Source organism: Elephantulus edwardii, unplaced genomic scaffold (assembly GCF_000299155.1).
Source record: "Elephantulus edwardii isolate Elephantulus edwardi_28Jun2011 unplaced genomic scaffold, EleEdw1.0 scaffold00141, whole genome shotgun sequence".
NCBI classification, from domain to species: domain Eukaryota; kingdom Metazoa; phylum Chordata; class Mammalia; order Macroscelidea; family Macroscelididae; genus Elephantulus; species Elephantulus edwardii.
Genome location: NW_006399891.1, coordinates 5,007,036 through 5,029,852, shown reverse-complemented (window position 1 = coordinate 5,029,852; position 22,817 = coordinate 5,007,036). Strand labels below are relative to the sequence as shown.

General features: G+C 37.1%; 1 protein-coding gene across 1 annotated transcript in view; it reads left to right on the top strand.

Annotated features, from left to right (window-relative positions):
* SMC5 (structural maintenance of chromosomes 5) overlaps positions 1-22,817 on the top strand; it is a 118,408-nt gene that overhangs the window by 56,751 nt on the left and 38,840 nt on the right. The window contains exons 9-15 of the mRNA XM_006894404.1: positions 661-916; positions 3,482-3,636; positions 6,656-6,769; positions 15,728-15,822; positions 17,766-17,898; positions 19,379-19,552; positions 19,693-19,862. Coding sequence (XP_006894466.1) covers positions 661-916; positions 3,482-3,636; positions 6,656-6,769; positions 15,728-15,822; positions 17,766-17,898; positions 19,379-19,552; positions 19,693-19,862 — 1,097 coding nt within the window. The remainder of the gene's footprint in view (positions 1-660; positions 917-3,481; positions 3,637-6,655; positions 6,770-15,727; positions 15,823-17,765; positions 17,899-19,378; positions 19,553-19,692; positions 19,863-22,817) is intronic.

Sequence of the window (22,817 nt, the reverse complement as noted above, 5' to 3'; positions counted from 1 at the left end):
AATATTTGAAGCTTTGCTACTTACTAAAATATTTCTAAAGCAACTAGTTGCTATCAAGTTACCTCTTAAATCATATTCTTTTGACAACACTTACATTGTTTACTATAAATACTGAATTTTTTAGAGGAGTTCTTGGTTTTTTAGTTCAGTGTGCAGTTCCTTCAGTAAAGGAATTTAACTATTTTACCTTTAGTATTAAATTTTGTCCTGTACTTTTTGTTTGCATCCCTATTCTGCTTTTTTGCATTTTATTGTGGTTAATCAAGTTTTCTTATGTATTTTCTCCCCATACATTGAAAGCTATATATTGTAGACATAATCTTCTCGTTATTGTTCTTAAATTTAGGTAATTAGGGGGAAAAATGAGTCAGCCAATAATTCTATTCTTTATAAGATTAAAATTTTTTAAGCTTTTATTTCTTCTTCCTTTATTTCAATGTCAATGTAACCAGAACTTGTAAGTTAATGGACAAAAAAGATGTAAACATCTATTCATGGTAGTGTTCTTGTTTTACCTTTCAGTTAGAAAAATGGCCATGATTTTAGATACGGCTTGCATTTTTAAACAAATTTATATTTTCAAAGCAATATTATAAAAATTGCATAAACCAGGAGGGAACAGTAAGGACCTCTCACGTGCTACCTCTTTGTTTTTATTAGATTGAGGAACTTCAGCAGGCTTTAAGAGTAAAACAAAATGAAGAGCAAGACCGGCAGAGGAGAATAAATAATACCCGCAAGATGATAGAAGATTTGCAGAATGAACTGAAAAACACAGAAAACTCTGAGAATCTTCAGCCCCAGATTGATGCTATCACAAATGATCTGAGACAAGTTCAAGATGAAAAGGCATCGTGTGAAGGCGAGATAATTGATAAACGAAGAGAGAGGGAGACTCTAGAGAAGGAGCAAAAGAGTAAGTTTTAGTAAACTTTGTATGAAGAGAAGTTTATAAAGTGGAGGTACATCTCTGATGCGAGTTCACCCACAGTATCATTTCTGGAAAATATTCACATCTCTTTGTTGAAGAAGCTCAATTTACATTTTCCAACTGAATCTTCAGTGCCTGCATCTCTTTGTACCTACTACCTGTAGAGCCCTGGTGGCCTAATCCGAACGCCATGCTTCTGACAGTTTGGATCTGCTCCTTTGGGAGAAGGATGGCCACTCTCTCGGTAGATGGGAAATCTACTAGAGGGTCAGCTCAGACTTGACAGCAAGGAGAAAGACATTGTCTTAGGTCCTAATTACAATTGAAGTAATTCTCTTCAAATGCTTGGCTTTCTTTAAGTTATTCACTGATAATTCTGAGGTCAACTCTTTTTATTCTAGCTTTCATAGCTTTCTATTATTTTTCTTCCTTGAAACCAGTCCTGTTTAATCTTTTCTTTCCTGTAGATCACGTGGCTAAGTCTGTACATTATTCACATAGAGGAGACCTTGCTCACCCATTCTTCATTTTTTCCTATGGTTGAGTTCCAAAGACCAAGTTAGTGTGGCAAAGTTTGGCATTAAGGAGAATGGAGGATAACTCTTATTTTTGTATAATTACCACACCACTGAAAATCATTGCCCCACATGTTTGTTTGGTTTTGTTTTTTGGGGTTTTTTTCCCCCACATGTTTATACATACCCTTAACCATCTTGCTTTATGTCTTGTGTACTGTAGAGTCAGAACTAATCAATAACTGACTTTCTGGTGGGTTTTCAGAGGCACTGAATCACATGGGAGGAGCTTGCCTATCCTTCTCCCAAGGAGCACCTGGTGGATTTGAACCATGTGCCTTCAGGATTTCATTGTATCTTCTTGCACCAGAACTTAGCACTATAATGTTCAGATGTAAAGTATTGATATGCAAAATAGTTGAATGATAAACTTATTATTGTCCTAAATGTGAAATAACAAGTGATGAGATAGTTAATAAGTGAAGAGTACATGTGTTGTATCAGTTAAATACGTACAATTAAGATCTGTAACAGGAGACCTGGTGAGGTGGTTGATGGAGCTCTTGACTGCAAACTGAAAGGTAGTTTGTTTGAACCCACCCACTGGCTCCTTTATATTTATGTCAAAGTCCTATGTAAATAAAATTTAAAAAAATAAAAACTAGAAGACTCACTTTCACTTTTAAAATGAGCCATTTTTCCCAATACCTCTTTCTTAATATTATGGCATTGTTAAGCTATCAATTTTAGACATTGCATTTTCATATATTTTGATAGTAGATATTAACTTTCAGGTCATAGCAACTCTCCTCCTTGTATTTAAATTTCTCAAGTGGAATTACTGTATTTTTAATAACTAATACTTAACATTTATCAATATTGATTTGCTATAGGTAATAAACACTTTGTAGTAATCTGTGGTGAGTTGCACTTTTAACCCGAAGGTCACACACCTCACTAGCAGTGTGATGCCACTGGCAGCTCTTTGGGAGAAAAATGGGCACTCTCCTTCCAGGAGATTTACAGCCTTCAAACCCTAAGAATTGATTCAGACTCAAGTGCAGTGAGTTTTCTGGTTATATAGATTTCTCAGTATTGCTTGAAAGGACACTGTAAATGTAAAGTTTTGGCATTCCCATTCTTTCTTTTTACCTTCTTTTCTTCCCATATTCTAAATTCTTCATCTTTACTATAATTTTTATATTTTCAAGGCTGAAAATGTTTTGTGTTTGTATTGTAAATAAATTTGAAAGTCTTAATGAAATTGTATGTGCTATACTGAGGTGTTAGTTCCAAAATCCAGAAGTACCAAGTATTGAATATGTTACTATAATGAAACTTATTCATAGCATGGATTTATAGTATGATTAAATTTCTTTTTATTGACAGTTTCTGAAAATACTTTAATAGACCATTTCCTTTATTATTTTCTTTTGGAAAATAAAATAGCTAAGAAGGCATTCTCTAATAAACTACCTGTCTACCAGGAGTTCTGAAGCCTTCAGCTCAGCTGCTTGTTCTCCAGGCTGTTGTCTGATAGACCTTTCCAGGCTCATTCACAGCTTTGATTAAACTATCCTCACATGCAGCGTCTTTGGTTTTTTTCAATAGTCTATTTGTTTTGATTCTGTTTTTTGGGTTTTGCCTACTAAGACATATTTGGGGATTAATTTTAGAGTTCTTAACATCCCTGAAAATACATTTATTTCATTATCCTTTTAATCTTGGTTTTTGTTTTACATATACTTCTGTGCTGGAAATAAAATTTTCTCTTACATTTTGAAGGTCTGCCACCATTGTTTTCTGGTAATGTAGTACTTTTTCATCCTTTTGTAGTTTTCAAGTAGTTGAAGAATCTTGTGGATGAGTATTAGGAAATTTTACATTGTTCTGTTCAAAATACATACTTTTTTAAAAATCCTGCATGCTTGATGAGTTGCCTTTGTAATCTTCAGGTTTAAGATAGCCTTTTGTATAATTAACAGATTGAGTCACTACTTAAGATTTTCAAAGAAACTTTGTTTTCCAATTTTAGGCATACAAGGTCATATTATTCGTTTTGACAATCTTATGAATCTAAAAGAAGAAAAGCTGAGACAGAAACACCGTGACACATACGATGCTGTTTTATGGCTAAGAAAGAACAGAGATAAATTTAAGCAAAGAGTCTGTGAACCCATAATGCTCACGGTAATTAATTTCATTCATCTTGGTAACAACTATTTATTTCATTAATGCAATCATTGTAAATTTTTGTTATAAGATCTTATTCTTTTGTCTTCCTAAGGAGTTCTGGTGTCATATAGTGTCATACGGTATCATAAATAGTCCTATAGTGTCATATATAGTCATATAGTAGTTCAGATTTATCAGCCACTTTGTGGGAACAGACTGTCTCCTCCAGTTAAGATGTACAGCCTTAGAAACCCAATGTGACGGTTGCCATTGAGTTGAAATTGACTCAGAGGCAGTGGTTTGATTTGGTTTTTGTTTCTTACCTCCCCACAAACTCTAGAGGCAGGTGTGCTGGTGTAGTTCATAGCAACTTGAGCTGTTAACCCAGAGGCTGTTCTTGTCCAGCAGTTTGAATCTGCTGTCAGCTTTAAGGGAGAAAGATGAACAGTCTCCTCCCATTGTGATTTATAGCCTCAGAAACCCAGTAGAGAGTCCTTGTGAGTTGGAACCAGTTGGACATTGTTGTTCTTGTTAGTCATCAAATTGACTGACTCTTAGTGATCCTGTGAAGAAGATATCTGAACCTTGCTCTATTCCTGTGCCGTCCTCATGATCTCTGAGAAGCAAGTGCCCATTGTTAGAGTAACTGTAAATCTATCCTTGTTAAAAGATTTTAAAGATGGGTTCCTCACAGTACTGTTTATAATAGCAGAATGGTAGGGCAAAGAACATAATTTTCCAAAGGAGCCCTGGTGGTGCAGTCAGGGTGTGGTGCTGCTGATCCCAAGGTCGCATTTCTCTGTTGGTTTGGATCCACTGGTGGCTCCGCAAGAGAAAGATGAGCAATCTCTTGCTGTTTGATTTATAGTCTCAGAAACCCAAGAGAGTTAGTTCCCGTTAGATGTCAGTAAGAGAGACTATTTAGGCAAGCAAATCATTCTGTGTCCTTACATTGGAATGCTGGACAGAATTTAAAATGTCTTTATCCACTAATACAAAGACATTGACAACACTCATTTTATATTGAATTAGAAAACAGGTGATCGAATAAGGCATAGAGAAAAATGTCATTTTAAAAAATTGTGAAAGAGCAGGTTGACACCAACCAGAGAATCTTAGATGCTCCACTTCCCATGTCTCCCTCTCTGTCTCGTATGCTCCAGCGGTAAAACTGGCTGTGAAGAACTTTGCCAAGTATTTTCCGTCCCCAGTCTCATGAGGTTAAGAGTACGCGCTAAGAAACTGATAAAGCTGCAGAACCAAAAGGGTGCTAAGTCTTCCTGCAGCCTTTCCAGAGTGCACATTGTCAGGACCGGGAGAGTCAGTCACTGCTGGAAATGGACAGACTGGCCACCGATAAAAAGGAATCCCATTATGTGATTTCCTTGACATACATTACCTGAATGAGCGGGTAAAAAATCATCAAACAATTGGAAGGCCATAGGACCATTTTGTACTAGAGGGAGCCCCTGGAATTAGAAATTGCAGATTATCACTGATAAGTACGCCATAGGAGGCAGTGACAGTGAGGGCTAAGTTGTGTGCTGTCATATCTGTAGTTAATAAATAAGAAAGAGGACTTCACATGGTCACATTAAGGTTAACTTTTAACCTTTCTATAGATCTCTTGTACCAAATATCTACTTAATCTTTTATTTGCCAATTTATACCATTCTTTTTATTAAAATTCTTTGGCACCAAAAACAAAATTGTGAGACAATTGATACTATATATTCAGAGTGTTTCTAAGTAATAGTATTTTATGTATTTTGCTTGTATATTTTCCATTTTTTAAATGAATGATATAGAAATATTAGCCAGCAGAACTCTTTTATACCACACTTAACTTCTTTCAAGTACACCACATTTTCTCATATCCATTTTATAAATCAAATTATTAAGTGCCGAGACTTAAGGACTTGAGAGTGACACATAAGACTTGAAGCAGCATCTCTCTGCTCCTAAACTCTAGTTCCTGAGTCGTGTACTGCAACTGTATGTGTAGGACGCACATGCCACCTCTTTTATAAATCTTTATGGTAAAAGTATGTGCCAGAAGTACTTAATAATCAAACAACTGCTGGAACATTATCTTCCCCTGCTTCTTAACATACCTACATATTTGCATTTAAGAATAGATTATACTCTTCTTGATCTTTCTTAGTATTTTTCTGACCTATCTTAACAATCTTACAGCATTAAACTTTATATGCAGAGTTTCCTAATTAGTTAATACTTTTTAAGTATTAAGCCGTTAAGCTGTAACATGTCCTTCCTTACCAACATCCCCCCAATTAGTTTCATTCCATTTTTTTAATATTTTTGTGCATATCAGTGGTGACTGCGATTGCAGACTTGAGCGTGGTTTAAGTTGTGACTATGGGATGCAGTTGAGCAGGATTGTAATCTCTTGTTAAAAGGATTGCTGTAAGATGGAGACTACTCCAAAGCACCTCACAACAAATTGTCTATTACTCATTTCCAGACACACTATGAAGTCTTCAAGATTAAGGAGAAAACATCTAAGTTTGGGATAGATGAGAAATTTTCGTGCTGCTTGGCTGCAGTCTAAAAGAGTTTCAGTCATTTTCAGTGAATTAACTGAAAAGGAGCTCACTTATTTCTTAACACACAAAACAGTAGTTGCCTCTAGACCTCAGTTTGCATCCCTGTCAGTGGGGTCAGAGTGAACTTAGGGTGTCAAGTGGAAGTGCACGCCAATTAGTTTTATTTGGCTAAACTACTGGGCCTTTCCTCTGTGATGCCCAGGACACTCACCCATGAGCCAGAGAGTTGATTATGACTCAGGTGGACCTGGTCCATGTCAGCGTAGAGCTGTCCCCTTGCGTATCAGATGATTTGTGCTTTGCCTTTGGTTTAACTGTATATGGGATGTTTCTGAGTAAATTATATTGAGATGTTTTAAAACAACCCTTGTATAACACTCTTTTATCTTTTTGTCATTTTCTCACATATTAAATTTAATACTATAAATTCTGTGCTTCATGAAAATCAGTTTTTTCTTTTTTTTAAGATTAATATGAAGGATAATAGAAATGCCAAATATATTGAAAATCATATTCCATCAAATGATTTGAGAGCCTTTGTATTTGAAAGCCAAGAAGACATGGAAGTTTTCCTCAAAGAGGCAAGTATTAGCTAATTATACTTTCATCTAGTACTTAACTTTTAGTGCTTAAGTGTATAATGCCATTAAAACAAAATGTGATTAAAAAAAACCCTAAAAGCAGTTAACTTTTAAATCATTCCATTTTGATTATTTCTTTCACACTTACTCCATTGTTAAAAAATTACTTTGCTTTACTGGAGGAAGAGATAGCCCATAATTTGCCACAATTTTAAAATTAGCATGTTGGATTCATTTGAAGGATAATTCTGTTATATGCTTTTAAGGGAAAGAAGTATGGTAGACATCCTTTCTGGTAATGTCTTGACATAAACTTAGTTTTTATTTGGTGGAGTAATCACTGTGTTATTGTGGCTTTTTAATATAAGTAAAATTTCTGTGAAAAGAGAATTCTGTATCTAGTCAGAATACAGTGTGGACAGAATGTAAACCACTGGAATACAGAATGACTTAATTAATAGTTGAAGAACAAGTGCTGTAGCCAGACTGGTGGTGGTTGTTGTGTACTATCAAGTAGGACCTGATCCATAGCTGACCCGTCTGGTAGGTTTTCGAAGGCAGTTAATCACAGTGGAGGAGATTGCCTGTCATTTTTTCTGTGGAACACCTGGTGAATTCAAACTACATGCCTTTGGGATTGCAGTGCAGCTTCTTGCAACTAGGCCATCAGTGCTCAGCCAGGCTCATTAAAACTTTCTTTTGTTTTTGGCTCAAATGACTGAGCAATACCCAACAACAACTTCCTGGACCACGTTGCCTGAATGCTTTGTACCTCGGATTTTTGTTTATAAAATGGGTCTAATATTATCTACTTTAGAAGATGGTAGTTGTCAGAACCAACTCATAGCTGACCCTCCAGAGGGTTTTTTGGTGGCTGTAAATTACGCAGGAAGAGATTGCCCAACTTCCACAGAGCAGCTGGTAGTTTCAAACGGCCTGCCTTTGTGTTGAGGGCAAAACTCCTTACCCACTAGGCAACCAGAGCTTTCTTCTTAAGGTAGTTAGGAGGATCCATTCATTGATGGAAAATATTTTACAGTATGCTTATTAGCTGTTATTCTTAAATTGCTTGTAAGATTTATTTTCTGTGTGTGTTCGTAGGTTTTTTGTTGTTGTTATGGTTTGGTTTGTTTGTTTCTTTAAAACCCATAAAGGTTAAGATGCAGGTTTTATTTGGTTTAAAGAAGTAACTTTCAATGAGAACAGGGCTCTGAATCAGCTCAGGCCATCTTCTCCTTACTCTGATAAATGAGTGTTTAGAAAGAACCCTTGCTTTCTTTGGCTTTCTGTTTTCCTTACTTTTGGTTTGGAGGTTAATGTTAGGAAGATTTAATACATTCCCACTTCTCTGTTCACTCTAACTTCAACTGCCCATACAGCATTGTTCTGTACCTGGCTGTTATTTATTGTTATTATTGTGGTTGCCTGCGCCACATATAGCCACCCCATGTAGAACAGCCCTAAACCCTGTCTTATCCCATGCTAGTCTGTCTCTCACACACCTACCCCCATTAACCCAGTCCCTGAGTCAATCCATCTCATAAAAGGTCTTCCTCTCCTGTGCTGTCCCTCCACCCTCCCAAGCATGACTTCCCTCTCCAAGGACTGGTCCTGCCTTGGAACATGTTCAGAGTATGTCAGACGAAGCCTCAGAATCCTTGCCTCCAAGGAGCAGCCTGGTTTAATCTTCTATAGGATGAACCTGTTCATTAGCAGTCCATGGTATTTTCAATACTTTTCTCCAACACCACAGCTCACTACTTAGTCTAAATCTGATCTCACTGTCCTTCAGAAACCAAGTCAGCTCAGGGCCTCAGATGCAGCTGCAAGCCTGAGAGGCCTGGGTTTCCTCTCACTTTTGACCTGCTGGCTAAAAATTTGAAGTTCCATTTACCTCTTCAGGACAATAGCCATAGCTCAGGGATCCCTAGCTGCCTCTTAACCCCTTTGCCCCTTACACTTCTGATGTACTGGCTCTTATTTTTTCAAGTCAGTCATTTGCCAGGAAGAATCCTGTAGCTCATGAAAAAAAGTGTTAATATTTCAAATTGCAGTTTATTCTAAAGAGTACAAAGCCGAGTCTGCATGGGAGATACCTTAGAGTAGGGTATGGGAGGGATTCCTGTATGACACTCTGCATCTCCAAGGTTCAGCATTCAGAGCTTTTATCTCTTCTTGTAGTGCCAGCTCCACCTCCTCTCTCCTGAGGTTGGTCAACTCAGTGCGTCTGTCTGGCCTGGCCAGCCCTCACCCCAGGGTCACGTTACCTGACTGGCATGACCAGTGTACTAAGTGTGGTCTAAGGTTCTTCTTCTTCTTTTTTTTTTTTTTAAATTAATTTTAATGAAAGTTTACAGAGACTTTGGATTTCCATTCATTCATTGTTGCACTTTTCTCCCTGCCCACCCCTCCCCCCAGTTCACTCTTCCCTTTGAAAAGTAAAAGAAAAATTCTTCCAATGTTATACAATCGCTCCCTGCAAGTCTATTCCACTATGCTGCCTTCATTCTGGACTCCTGTCATGACGATAATACCTAATCATATATCCCTTTTAAACAATTCTCTCCCTTATCTGTTTCAGTGTAGTATACATAATTTATCCAATCTTTCTCAGTCTCCCCCCAACCTCGGTGTCAGTCCCGTTTTACAATAGTGGTACTATGCAGTATTTGTCTTTTTGTGACCGAGATATTTCACTCAGCATAATGTCCTTCAGGGTCACCCATTTTGTATATTATTTCATGGGTTCCTTGTTTTTCAATGCACTGTAGTATTCCGTTGTGTGAATATACCAGAGCTATCCATCCGTTTGTTGATGGGCACTTGGGTTGTTTCTAACTCTTTGCTATTGTGAACAATATTGTGGCTGCACTTCTTGCAAAACATTTGTTTTGTTCTTTTGCCATCTGTTGTAAATTCAATTATTTCTACCAGTACCACAAACCAAATGCATTGTTCTTGGTCTGTTTTATTCATTGTCCAGATTTTACCTGCACGTGACCATTCAAAAATTACTTGGCTTTGATCAAGTGCACTAGTGTCATTAAACCTTTATCTTTGCTCTTTAGCACTTTGAAGTGGCTACAGATTTGCCCAGTACACTACATTGATTTTATTTCACTGCTGCTTTTGTTGGTTATAGATCCAAGTAATATGAAATCCTTGGCAGCTTCAGTCTCTTTTTTCATTTATCGTGATACTGTTAACACTTATTATAAGATTTAACATGGGTATATCGTTACTTAATCTACAGTGTATGTTTTCTTAATGTTCTTAACTCAGCTGAACTCATTCAGAATCAACTAGATGGTCAGCCTCCTGGGTCATTTGCCTTCTTCAAACCTCCTGGGGTAGCAATGCTACACCCCCCAAAGTCTTAATATTCTTAATAGTTCCAATATTACTCTTTTAACTTTTACCCCAATACAGAATCCATTCTAGGATCATATATTGTATTTTACTGTCATATCTCTTTGTTACTGTAAATAATACTGTAGTGAACATGACTGTGTTAGTCTGTGTTGCACTCTTAGGTCTTTAGTCTATGTTCCTAAAAGTGAGATTGCTGAATCTAATGCTATTTCTGTTCCCAGCTTTCTAAGGAAGAACTAAACTACTTTCCACAGTGATTGCACCATTTTAAATTTCCACCTAGTAGAGTATAAGTGTTCCATTCTGTATGCCCTTGCCAGCATTTGTTGTTTGATGCTTTATTGTGCATTGCTATATTTGCTAGGTTGAACTGACTTTTCATTGTTTTAGTTTGCATTTCTCATACTGTGAGTCATAGTTGACTTGATGGCATCTAACAATAGTAACAACAATAAGAACACATGGCTAATGATTTTCAGCATTTCTTCATGTGTTTATTGACTATCTGAATGACATCTTTGGTGAAATGTCTTTTCAGGTCCTCTGCCTGTTTTTGTAATGGGATTGTTTTGTCCTTTTCTTAATGAATTATTGGCATTTCCTATTCATTTTACAGATGATTCCCATGCTAGATTCTTCATTGTCAAATATTTTTTCCAGTTTGTAGCTTCTCTCTCTCTCTTTCCCCCCCTTATTTGGAGAAGGCTTTTGATGTCCACAGGATTTAATTTTTAGGAAGTTCTAATCATCATGCTTTATCCTCTGTCAATTATACATTTTCTGTTATTTTTTCTGGTCTGTTTATGCCATAGATTAGGGCTTCTGTTTTTGCTCCAATTTTCCCTTTGATGAACTTGATAGTTTTAGGTTTTACACCTAAGTCCTGCCTGGATCCACCTTGACTTAGTTTTTGTATGCCTTTGTTTCCATTTTCTGCATAGAGATACTCTTGTTTTGCCAGTACCATTTGTTAAAGTAGCTAACTTGTTTCCACGTAATGGGTTTCATCTCTTTATCAGAGATGATTTGTCTGTAGGTAGACGGATTTATTTCTTGGTTCTCAATCCTATTTCGTTCCCCTAAGGATCTATAGTTGTACCAATCTGTTTTGTTTACTGTGGCTTTGAAGTATGTTTTGAGACTATTACATATAAAGGCCAGTTACATTAGGTATTGCCCCTTGATGTGGGTTTGCCTTGTGTTTCCTCACTACTGGGGCCAGGCCTTGCATTTTGGATAGCTATTTCTTAGAACTGATCATTCTTAGTGCATCATATTTGGGAGTTACATGATGTTGATTCCTTATTAGTGAATTAACTTTGATCACTTAATTAAGGTGTAATGTTACAGGTTTTTTTCTTCATTGTGACGTATGAGATTTGTACTTTAGTTTTCCTTCACTTTGTCATCTTTGTTTTTAATTGATTATTGACCTTTTGGTCTCATACTGATGGATTTTAAGTAGGTCATTGAACCTATGGGTAATATTCTTTGTGCTGCTCTGCTGTTTTCCTAAAATTTGCTGTTAGGATAGGCTTGGTTCTAGGTTTAAAGAGATTCATTCCACTGTTAACTATTTCAGCTTGTCATACTTTATTTAATTTTATTTTTAAAAAGATGTTTTGGTTCCCCATATTTCTGTCTCATTCTGTCTGAGACCAGTTCTTTTGACCCTTGTTACAACACTCAATTGGTAGCCAAACACCATTTGTTTTTCCAAATGGGTTCTCTTAATCTTTGTTGAAAATCAGCCATCCAAGGATGGCCAGGTTTCATTCTGAGTTTTCAGTTCTGTTCCATTGGTCTCAGTGTCTTATTTTTTTTAATTGTTGTCCTATTTTTATGCTAATTTATTTGCAGAATTCGAATACATTGTTTTTCAGGCCAGATTCTTCCAATTTCCCTCATCCCCACTAACCATCAGTGATTTTGTAAATTATTACCTAACTTGAAAGGAACTGGAGAGCAGTATGCTGAGTGAACTAAGTCAGTCCCACGGGACAAATATTATATAAAACCATTATTGTAGCATGATTATGAAGATCCAACGGGGGAGGTGGAAGCAGAGGGATGAGGATGTGCGGGGGAGAGGGGATTAATCATGGCGTCTCAGTGTTTACTATTGAACAATTACAGGCCGTTTTGATTACAGTTGTGATTGCATATTATGTTTTGAAATCAATGATTGCAAGATCTTCTGCTTCACTGTTTTGGTTCAATTTTGTTTTTACTATTTTAAGTTTCTTTCCTTTCTATATGAAGTTGGTCAATCGCTTTTCCATTTCAGTAGAGAATGTTTGTATTTCTGTTATGATTACAGGGAATCTGTAGTTGATTTAGGTAGAATTAATATTTTCACTGTATTGAGTCATTGTTGTTGTTTTTATGATGTGCCCTCGAGTCAGATCCAGCTGGTATAGGAGGAGACAGCCCATCCTTCTCCAGCAGAGCATCTGGTGGATTTGAACCACATGTCTTCAGGATTGCAGTGGATATGTTGGAGCTTACACAGTTGATGAATTCTTCTACTCTTATCAGTTTTCCTGTGGAATCTTTCGGGTCTTTCCTAAAGTGTATAGGATCATGTCATTGGTGGTGAATAGAGATAGTTTTACTTGTTCATTTCTGGTTAGTTGCCTTTTATTTATCTTTCTTATCATAGTGCTCTGGCAAGTACAGTGTTAGCTAAGAGTGGTAATAATAGTCATACTCACCTTGATCTCATTCTCAAAGGGATTAGGAAAAGCTCTCGGGCTTTCTCTACTGAATATATCATTGGCTTTTGGATTTGCATGTTGTTCTTAGGTGTCATCAAGTTGAGTCCAACTCATAGTGACCCTATGAACGGTAGACCTAAACCCTGTCCTGCCCTGTGCCATCCTCAATGTCTGCAACACACTTGAGCCCATTGTTGCAGTCAGTCCATCTCACTGAGGATTTTCTTCTCTTTCACTGACCCTCTAGATTTCCAAACTTGATCTCCCTTTCCAAGGAATACTTTCTTCTAGCAGGATGTACAAAGTATGAGAGAGAGAGCTTCGTCATCTTAACCTCCAGGGAACACTTGGGCTACATTTTTTCCAAGGCTTATTCTTTAGGCAGTCTATGGGATACTCCATGCACTTCTTCAGCCCCACAGCTCAAAGGCATCAATAATAATTCCTCTTATTATTATCTTATTCATTGTCCAGCCTTCAGAAACTAGCAGGTGATCGAAAAGGCCATGATCTGAATAAGGCACTCCTTAGCCTTCAAACTGACATCATTGCTCTTAAGGATTTTAGAGAGGTCACTGACAGCGTCTCTCCCAGTGCAATTCATTTCCTCATCTCCTGACTGCTAATACCATGCAAATTGATTGTTGATCCCGACAAGATGAAATAATTGACAACAACTTCAATTCTTTCTCCATATATCATGATATTGTCTGTTGACTCCCTGGTGAAGGCCTTCGTTTTCTTAAAATAGAATCCAAACTGGGTTATTTGCTTATGTGCCATTAACTGTGTTGAGATAAGTTCTCTACTCTTCCCCCCACCCCCACCCCAAGGTTTTATCAGAAAAGAGTGTTGACTTTTATCAGATGCCTTTTTTATATTACTTGGTGTGACTAATTCTGCTTTGTTTTATTTGTGGTGCATTACACAGATTGATTTTTTAATGTTGAGCCGCCCTTAAAATTCTAGTATAAATCCTAGTTGATCATCATTTATTATTTTTTTTTCTTCGATATGTTGCTGAAGACTGTTGGATAGAATTTAAATAGTACTCTTGCATTGCCACTCTCTCCCTTTACCCCTCCTCATTGTGTAGCCTGAGGAATCTCAGGGCCATTTAGTTAGATCACAGATGAACTGTGTTTTGAGTTTGGGGTTTTACGTAGCCCCATCCCAAATCGTTGTGAACAAAGGTTTCTGAGGCTAGCAGGTAGGTTCTGCCAGCTCTGCCTCACCCAGTCCTTAACTTCCCTGTTCGGACTCTCCTTTTTTTGTACTGTAACTGCTGACCACAGTTCTGAGATCTCAGTCTGTGCTTTTTATTTCTCCCATCACTCAGTGAACTGATTGCTGGAGGAGTAAAGGGAACTTCTTCTCATATTGTTCTCTTGCTTTTCTCCTAGTCCTGTATCATTTTTGTATGTTGTATTTTGAATCCTTCCTTTTTGGTTGAGCAAGACACTAACAAGCTCATCTTGCATTTTCCCTGCCTTGGCCTTAACCACTATGACCAGCTTATTATAAACTCTTTCCCCAGCAAAACCTGGCTTCTTTTTGACAGGTCTGATACTAGTTATGCTCATTACTGCTAGTGTCTTACTGCTTCTGATTCCTCAGCCTTTATATCTGTACATTTATTTTTCTGTGCTGATCAAGAGGAAGAGAAAATACACATATCTCCTGAGTTCAAATGATGTTTCCAGTTATGATCTAACATTAAAGGGTATATTTTATAGTCTTTCCTCTGTGTGTATTTGTGATTTCTTCGGTAGCATAAACACATAGCCACTGTATCATTACACTTAATTTTTCAAGCTTAGAATGTTATGCAAGTATTTTCAGAATTACTGTCCCATACCACCCTGAAATGAAGACATACTCTTGGAGTTGGTGTTTTTGTTTTGGTTTTTTTTTTTTTTCAGTTCTCTAAAAAATACCTTCATATGACTTCCTAGTGAGTTCCTCCCTGTTCTATTCACTTGGCTGATTTTTTTTTACACTAAATCTTTCTTAAAATAATTCTATTATATCTCTGAATTTTCTCATTTTTTAAAAATAATTATTGTGGTAAATTACATTGATTGACTGTAACAGTGGGCTTAAGTATATCAGAAATGAGGGGGTTGGCACAAGATCTGCTCTTCATAGAGTCACTGTGAATCATGGTCAACCCGACAGCACCTAACAGCAACAATACAGGACAAAACATTTTCCACTTAGACCATGTTTACATCGTAGTTCAGTGCCACTGTGTTCACCAGGTTGTGCGACCATCACCACTTTCTGGTTGCAGTTTTTGCCATTCATTTAGTACGTCTTAAGCAGTAACTACCCATGCTCCTTCCTTCTCACCTGTGGACACCATTGATAAACTTCAGTGTCTTTGCATTCTAGGTATTTCAGGGAGCTCTGGTAGCATGTTCTGTATGGAGTTAGTTATGCTGCTAACCAGAAGGTGGTGGTTTGAGTCCACCAGGGGCTTTGAGGGAGAAAGTTGAACCATCTTTTCTTGTGCAGTTTAAAACCTCTTAAAATATGCTGAAAGGTCGGCTTGAGTCAGAATTGACAACAATATTGAAGGGTATGTTGTGTTGGGATAGGGGTCGGGAGAGAAGATATTTCCTATACATCCATCATAGTATATTTATTCTTTTTACATCTAGACATATCCTTTTGAGAACATTTCATCATGTCTTTGTAAAAGAAGTGTACTCTAAAATCACATAGCTGTAATATCATTATCATGCCTAAAACATTTTTCCTAAATCATTGTTGAAATTTTTAATCATCTATGAATGTCAGTGCAAATGTAATAACTTTAAAATAATTTCAGTTAATAGTTTATGGTAATTAAAATTACTGTTTTCAGGTTCATGACAATAAAAAGTTAAAAGTAAATGCTGTTATTGCTCCCAAGAACTCATATGCAGACAAAGCACCTTCCAGATCCCTGAATGAACTAAAGTAAGTACTGAAAATATTATTAGAAATAACCTCTTGCTTATTAGTTGTTTGCCTCTTAAATACATTTTTATTGTCCTTTGTTATGTGCCTTTGAGTCAGAATCAACTTATGGCTGGCTCCAGCTTGTTTGCAGTCTATAAATCAGGTCAGAGGATATTGCTTATGTTTTTCACTTGGAGCAGCTGGTGGATTTGAACCACCTACCTTTGTGTTGGCCCTTTGTATCACACAGGTAATTTTTATAATAGGCTGTGTTATATGCATACCTTATTTTGTTGTACTTTGCAGATACTGAGTATTTCACAGTTCATGGTTTGTAGTGACCCTCATTCAGACATATCTCTTGACATCCAATAGCATGTGCTCACTTTGTGTCTTTTTGTCATTTTGTGGTAATTATCACTGTATTTCAGACTTATTCTTAGTGATATTGTACATTAAATAAACTGCTCAAAAAACACCCACAAATTATTGCCTTCCAATTGGAACCAACAGAGAATTTTCAGAGGCTTTGAATGTCATCGGAACAGATTGCCCATCTTTCATGCACCTTGTTATTAGTGGATTGAAACAGCCAGAGACACACCACCTTTGAGTTAACAGCACAGCACTATGAACCACCCCATCAGAGCTCCCAAAATAGACGAGGGTGCAGTATAACCTCACGTTTATGTGTAGTAGAATTTGTTTGACTCGCTTTACTATCATATCTATCATATTTGCTTTATTTTTATGGTTTGGAATTAGACCTGCACCATTTCTGAGGTTACATAGGATTTCTGTCGAAGTCTAAATATGAAAACCACTAGGCACAGAACAAATAGTGATGCTTAGAGTGTGTAATGATGATGTTATCTATCGCTTGAGCAATATGAACGATTAACAGAAATATGGAAAGAGTTGGTTAGCTAATGGGAATGATGATAAAGCATCACTGCATAATGCAGAAGTAATTTCCAGAGAGTTAAGTGCCAATTTAGCTATAAGTAAATAATTCTGAATATAAGTAGACATTCTAAAACTAAAGGCAATAGAAGAAACAACGGAAGAACAGATTAATAGTTTATGCTCATAAAAACCATGACATTTTCAGCCCCAATCACTGAGCCGCCGCTGAGGACTCAGCTGCCTCCCCCTCGAGCCCCCTCGCTTCCTGATGCTCCGTCTCCCCACCCGCCTTCTCCCGCCACTGCCTTCCGCAGGCCGTTTTCCACCGAGAAAAATGAATCATACCGTATGTCCGCTATCCAGAACCTCCACTCTTTCGACCCCTTTGCTGATGCAAGTAAGGGTGATGACCTGCTTCCTGCTGGGACTGAGGATTATATCAATATAAGAATTCAACAGAGAAACGGCAGGAAGACCCTTACAACTGTCCAAGGGATCGCTGATGATTACGATAAAAAGAAACTAGTGAAGGCGTTTAAGAAGAAGTTTGCCTGCAATGGTACTGTAATTGAGCATCCAGAATATGGAGAAGTAATTCAGCTAGAGGGTGACCAGTGCAAGAACATATGCCAGTTCCTTGTAGAGATTGGACTGGCTAAGGACGACCAGCTGAAGGTCATGGGTTTTAAGTGCTGTGGCTCACTGAAGCTTAAGTGAGGATTTCCTTGCAATGAGTAGAAAATTTCCCTTCTGTCCCTTGTCACAACTTTCAGACTTTACAGCTTATATAACGTAACCATTTGGGGTCTACTTTTAACTTGGACTAGTGTAACATTTTCATACAATAAACTGAAAAGAGCCATAAAAGAAAAACCATGACATTTTCTAACATGGAAGTGATCAATATTAAGTGATTTTTAATATTAAAAAATGAAAAAGACTTTACTGTTTTTAAACAATATGTATTTATTTCTTATTTTCTAGCCACTTTGCAATCGGTAAATTTTTAAAATAATTATCTTGAGTAAAATCTAACTGGTACTTTTTCCTCTCAGACAATATGGATTTTTCTCTTATTTGCGAGAGTTATTTGATGCTCCCGATCCTGTGATGAGTTACCTTTGCTCCCAGTATCATATTCATGAAGTTCCCGTAGGAACTGAAAGGACTAGAGAACGAATTGAACGGGTAAGATGCTACTGAATTATTACCACAAATAGAGCAATGTTAAAACCTTTTAGTTTAAAATCAAGCAGAAATGTCTGAAATTTAAGTGTGATATTACAGGGGGTTTTTCCTCCCATGTACAAATTATGTTTTACATTTTTAATCTGATATAAAACAATGACTGTTGACTAATCCTGTATGACAACAACGTAAAATTAGCTAGAGTAAATAAATACTTAATAACTTCAGATTAGCTGAATATGATTAGATCCTAAAAAAGAGGCACTTGACATTCTGTCTTGCTTTACAGACTTATATGCATACCTTTCTAATGGTTTGTTGTCGTTGTGTGCCATTGAGTTGAACCCGAATCATAGCTGACTCTCCCACAGGTTTTAAGAGGCAGAAATCAGTGGGAGGAGATTGCCCATCCTTCTCCTGTGGAGGAGCTGGTGCATTCAGACTGTGTAGGAGTACAGTGCAGTTTCTTATCAATAGCCCACCAGAACTCACTAATGGAGCTAAGAGTTTAGCCATTTTAAATATTTAAATTCTAGATTATCCTTCTAATTTTACTTTAGAATGGATTAACTAGAGTGTAAGTCTGTTCTTGTAAGCCCTCTTCTGAAAAGTTCCACTTAAAATTATCTCATGTTAAGATTTTCTCATGTACCTCATCTAGTCTTTCCTTTTATTCTGCTTTATTCGTTGTTTCCAGATGCCAGTTTATACTGTTAAGGAAAGCATACTTAAATAAGTTTTCTGTCTTAGACTATTAAACCTCTGGAAGGAAATGAGTAAGAAAGAGTAACATTGGCTATGAAACTTCAGAAATTGGAAGAAGCTTCAACACACAGCCTACTGTTCTTTATAAATATACTTAAATTAATAAAGTGATTTTAATGGTTTAGAATGTAGATTATGTTTTAAATTTCACTGAAGTTACTTAGGGGGAAAATTTCAGGAGAAAAAGGAAATCTGAAATTTGGAATTTGAAATTAATTTAAAATATTCTCTTTTTCCCCACAAGTGTTCTCTCGTATGTATGGTAGTGAAATATAAAATCATGTCTCTTGGCTAGTAGAACTGAAGTGGCTTGCTCAGGGTAGCACAGTTGAATCTGTGTTAGGATATGAACATAGAGCTCTTGGTTATTTCTTGGTTAGTTGTTAGTAAAATTCCAAAAAGTACATCTGTTTGAGAAAGATGATGTGGTAAAATAGAGGCAGAGCAAACTTTTCTAGTTGCTTTGTCATCCTAATTTTCTCTTTACTTATAATTGTGTCCAAAATAATAACCTGAAATGTATGGGCTACTGTGTTAGTGTTGTTGTATAGGTATTACTAAGACAACAAAAAAATCACTCACCATGTATATCTAGTACATCTTATTCTTCCAGAATTCACTTGATCTGTGTTGTGTGTTTCTGTTAAAAATTCTTTCCTCTTTTAAAATAGAAATCACTATTGAATATGCATTGACATTACTCTTTTCACTGTAGGTAATAAAAGAAACTCGGTTAAGACAAATTTATACAGCAGAAGAAAAATACGTGGTGAAAACTTCTTTTTATTCAAATAAACTTATTTCTAGTAACACATCCTTGAAAGTAGCGCAGTTTCTCACAGTCACTGTGGATCTGGAGCAACGAAGACACTTAGAAGAACAACTGAAGGTTGGTTATTTGGTTATTTTACGTTTGGAGTTAATTATCAATTGGATAATCAAACAATAAATTAAAATAATATTGGCTGAGTTTATAATATTTTAACTGGAGCTTGTTTTAATAAATCTAACCATTTGAGTCGTTCCTAGGAAGTTCATAGAAAATTGCAAGCAGTGGACTCAGGTTTGACTGCCTTACGTGAGACAAACAAGCATCTAGAACTCAAAGATAATGAACTTAGACAGAAGAAGAAGGAGCTTCTTGAAAGGAAAACCAAGAAACGACAACTGGAGCAGAAAATCAGTTCCAAGCTTGGAAGGTATCTTTCAGCCTTTTTGGGGAAGAACGTAAAATGTTGTGTGAGGATAATACTCATTACCCCTTGGATAACACAGATACTCAGTTCCCACACCATGTTTTTAATAATTACTTTCTTAGAGTTTATCCCTATTAGAAGCCCCAAGGGAAATAGAGCCTTAAGTGCTGTGAGGCTTTTGTATCCTAGACCAGTTAATATGATTCACAGACGACTTTATGTGGTTAAAAGTGTTTGAGAATCCTGATAATTTGTTTATATGGGTTATATCTGTTGATACTTAGTAGTTTAAAATCATAATAAACTCAGGAATATATTGTTGTTGTTACGTGCCATTGAGTCACTGAACTCATAGTGGTGTGCCAATCATATTGTCTCTGACATACCTATCCCCATTACCCCAGTTACTCAATCGATCCATCCTCTCTTGTTCTGTCCCTCCACCCTCCCAAACATGATGTCCCTCTCCAGGGACTGGTCCCTCCTTGTAACATGTCCAGAGTATGTCAGATGAAGCTTCAGAATCCTTGTCTCCAAGAAGCAGCTCGGTTTCACCCTCTCCAAGATGAACCTGTTTGTTCTCCTAGCAGTCTGTGTTATATTCAACACTCGTCTCTAGCACCACGCTCAAAGGCATCAGTTCTCTTTCTGTCATCCCTAGTCATTGTCCAGCTCTCTGACCTATAGCAAGCAATTGCAAAGACTATGGCCTGGATCTGGCACACCTTAGTCTCCAGACTGACATCGTTGCTCTTCAGTAATATGGAGAGGTCTCTGACAGCTGACTTTCCCAATGCAATTCATCTCTTGATTTCCTGGCTGCTGGTACCAAGAGTGTTGATTGTGGAGCCAAATAAACTAAAACTGTTAACAATCTTAATCCCTTCACCATCCATAATGATGCTGCCAATTGGCCCAGAGGTGACAGTCTTTGTATTCTTGATGTTGAGCTTCAATCCCTATTGAAGGTTGTGGTCCTTGACCTTCTGCAGCAAGCGCTTCAGGACCTTCTCAGTTTCAGCTAGCAGGGTTGTGTCCTCTGCATATTGCAGGTTGTTGATGAATCTTCCTCCACTCCTGATGCCATATTCCTACTTATACAGCTCAGCATCCCATATGATCTGTTCTGCATACAGATAGAAAAGGTATGGAGACAGAATACATCCCTGGCAGACACCATTCCAATTTTGAACAATGCAGTATCACAGAAAAATTTCATGAAACAGCATATGAGCTGAGCCTGTGGTGATGAAGGAAGAAGTTGAAGCTATTCTAAAAGAATTGGCAAAAAAACCAAGACTCCAGGAATTGACAGCATACCAGTTGACATATTTCAACAAACAGATGCTGCCCTGGATGTGCTCGTTAAGTTTTTTGCCAAGAAATCTGGAGGATAGCCACCTGGCCAACTGGCTGGAAGAGATAGCTATTGTTCCCATTCCAAAGAAAGATAACCTGACAGAGTGTGGAAATTATCCAACAATGTCAATATCACATGCAGGTAAGATTCTGCTGAAAATTATCCAAAAACAACTGGAGCAACATGTAAACAGAGAACTGCCAGATGTGCAGGCTGGGTTTAGAAAAGGTCGTGGTACTAGAGATAATATAGCTATATCTTGGCTGAAAGCAGAGAGTACCAGAGGAATGTCTCTCTGTGTTTCATTGACTATGCAGAGGCTTTTAACGGTGTGGATCACAGCAAACTGGCTGACTTTGAGAAGAATGGGAATCTCAGAACATTTGATTGTGCTTATTCGAAATCTATACTTGAACCAAGAGACTATCGTCAGAACAGTGGAAGAAGACACTGAATGGTTCAGGACATATTACCAAATTTTTAATGAAAAATAGTATATCTAGAATAAACATTAAGAAAAGTGACATTATTTTACATGTCTGCAAATTTAAAACCTGGTTTAATTAAACATAGTGCTTTTAAACTACTACTGCTTTTAGTCTTCTGTGATAGTTTTGATTGAAGTATATGAAGAAAATCTGACCTCACACAACTATGTAATATGAAGTCTAGCTTCAAAGAATTGTTCAACTTTAAATAAACTCTTTGAAATCTTTTTAGATGGCCTTCGTTTTTATTTCTGGTTATCCTCAAGACACTTATTATCCTTAAGGTCTTTATTGTTACTTGATTGAATCAGTTGTCTAACAGATGGCGTTTTCTTCTCAAATTTTCTTGCCAATTTATACCTTTTTATTTTCATATGATTTTATAATTCTTCTAGGCTTCCAGTTATATGCTTGGACTTGTCAGCTTTTTGCTTTTCTTCATCCCTGTACTCATTGGTTTGTGAAGTGTTATTGATGTTTGCGTTGAAATGACCTTTTATATCCATTACCATCCTCATAACCTTCAATCTTACATTTTCATTTATTTTAGAATATCGCAGTGGTGACCTGTTTAATCTCTATTTAACTAGTCTCATCCAGAATACAGTATAAACTTAGTAGTTTATCCTCTTCTTGCCTTCCAACTCTGTTAAGGAAGACCATCTATTGTGTGACTTCTACCATTAGTACATGACAATTAATTAAACACTGTTCTCCCTTAAACCGAGGATTCTGGAGACATAGTGTGCTACAAGTTGACTGCTAACGGAAAGTGTGACAGTTCGACTCCACTAGGGAGACAGGTGAACAGTCTCCTGCTTGCAGCCTCATAAACCCAGTGGAGGGGTGACAGTTAGTAGGGGTTGATTTTTCACTTTGGTTTTTCAAGGTCTTGTTTAGCACTGTCCAGTTTATTTCCTGGATTTATTTTCATCAACTCACTATGCTATGTTTTACTCAGTTCCCTTTATAACATCCAGCTCTGTTTGCACAACAGCCTCTCAGTCTAGGTATTAGGTTTTGCATGAGCTCACTTGTTTGTTCTTTTTTTGCTTCCCCTCCTCTGTCCTTGCTTTCCCCCCAAAGGCAGCGTGGCGTGGTGAAAAGATC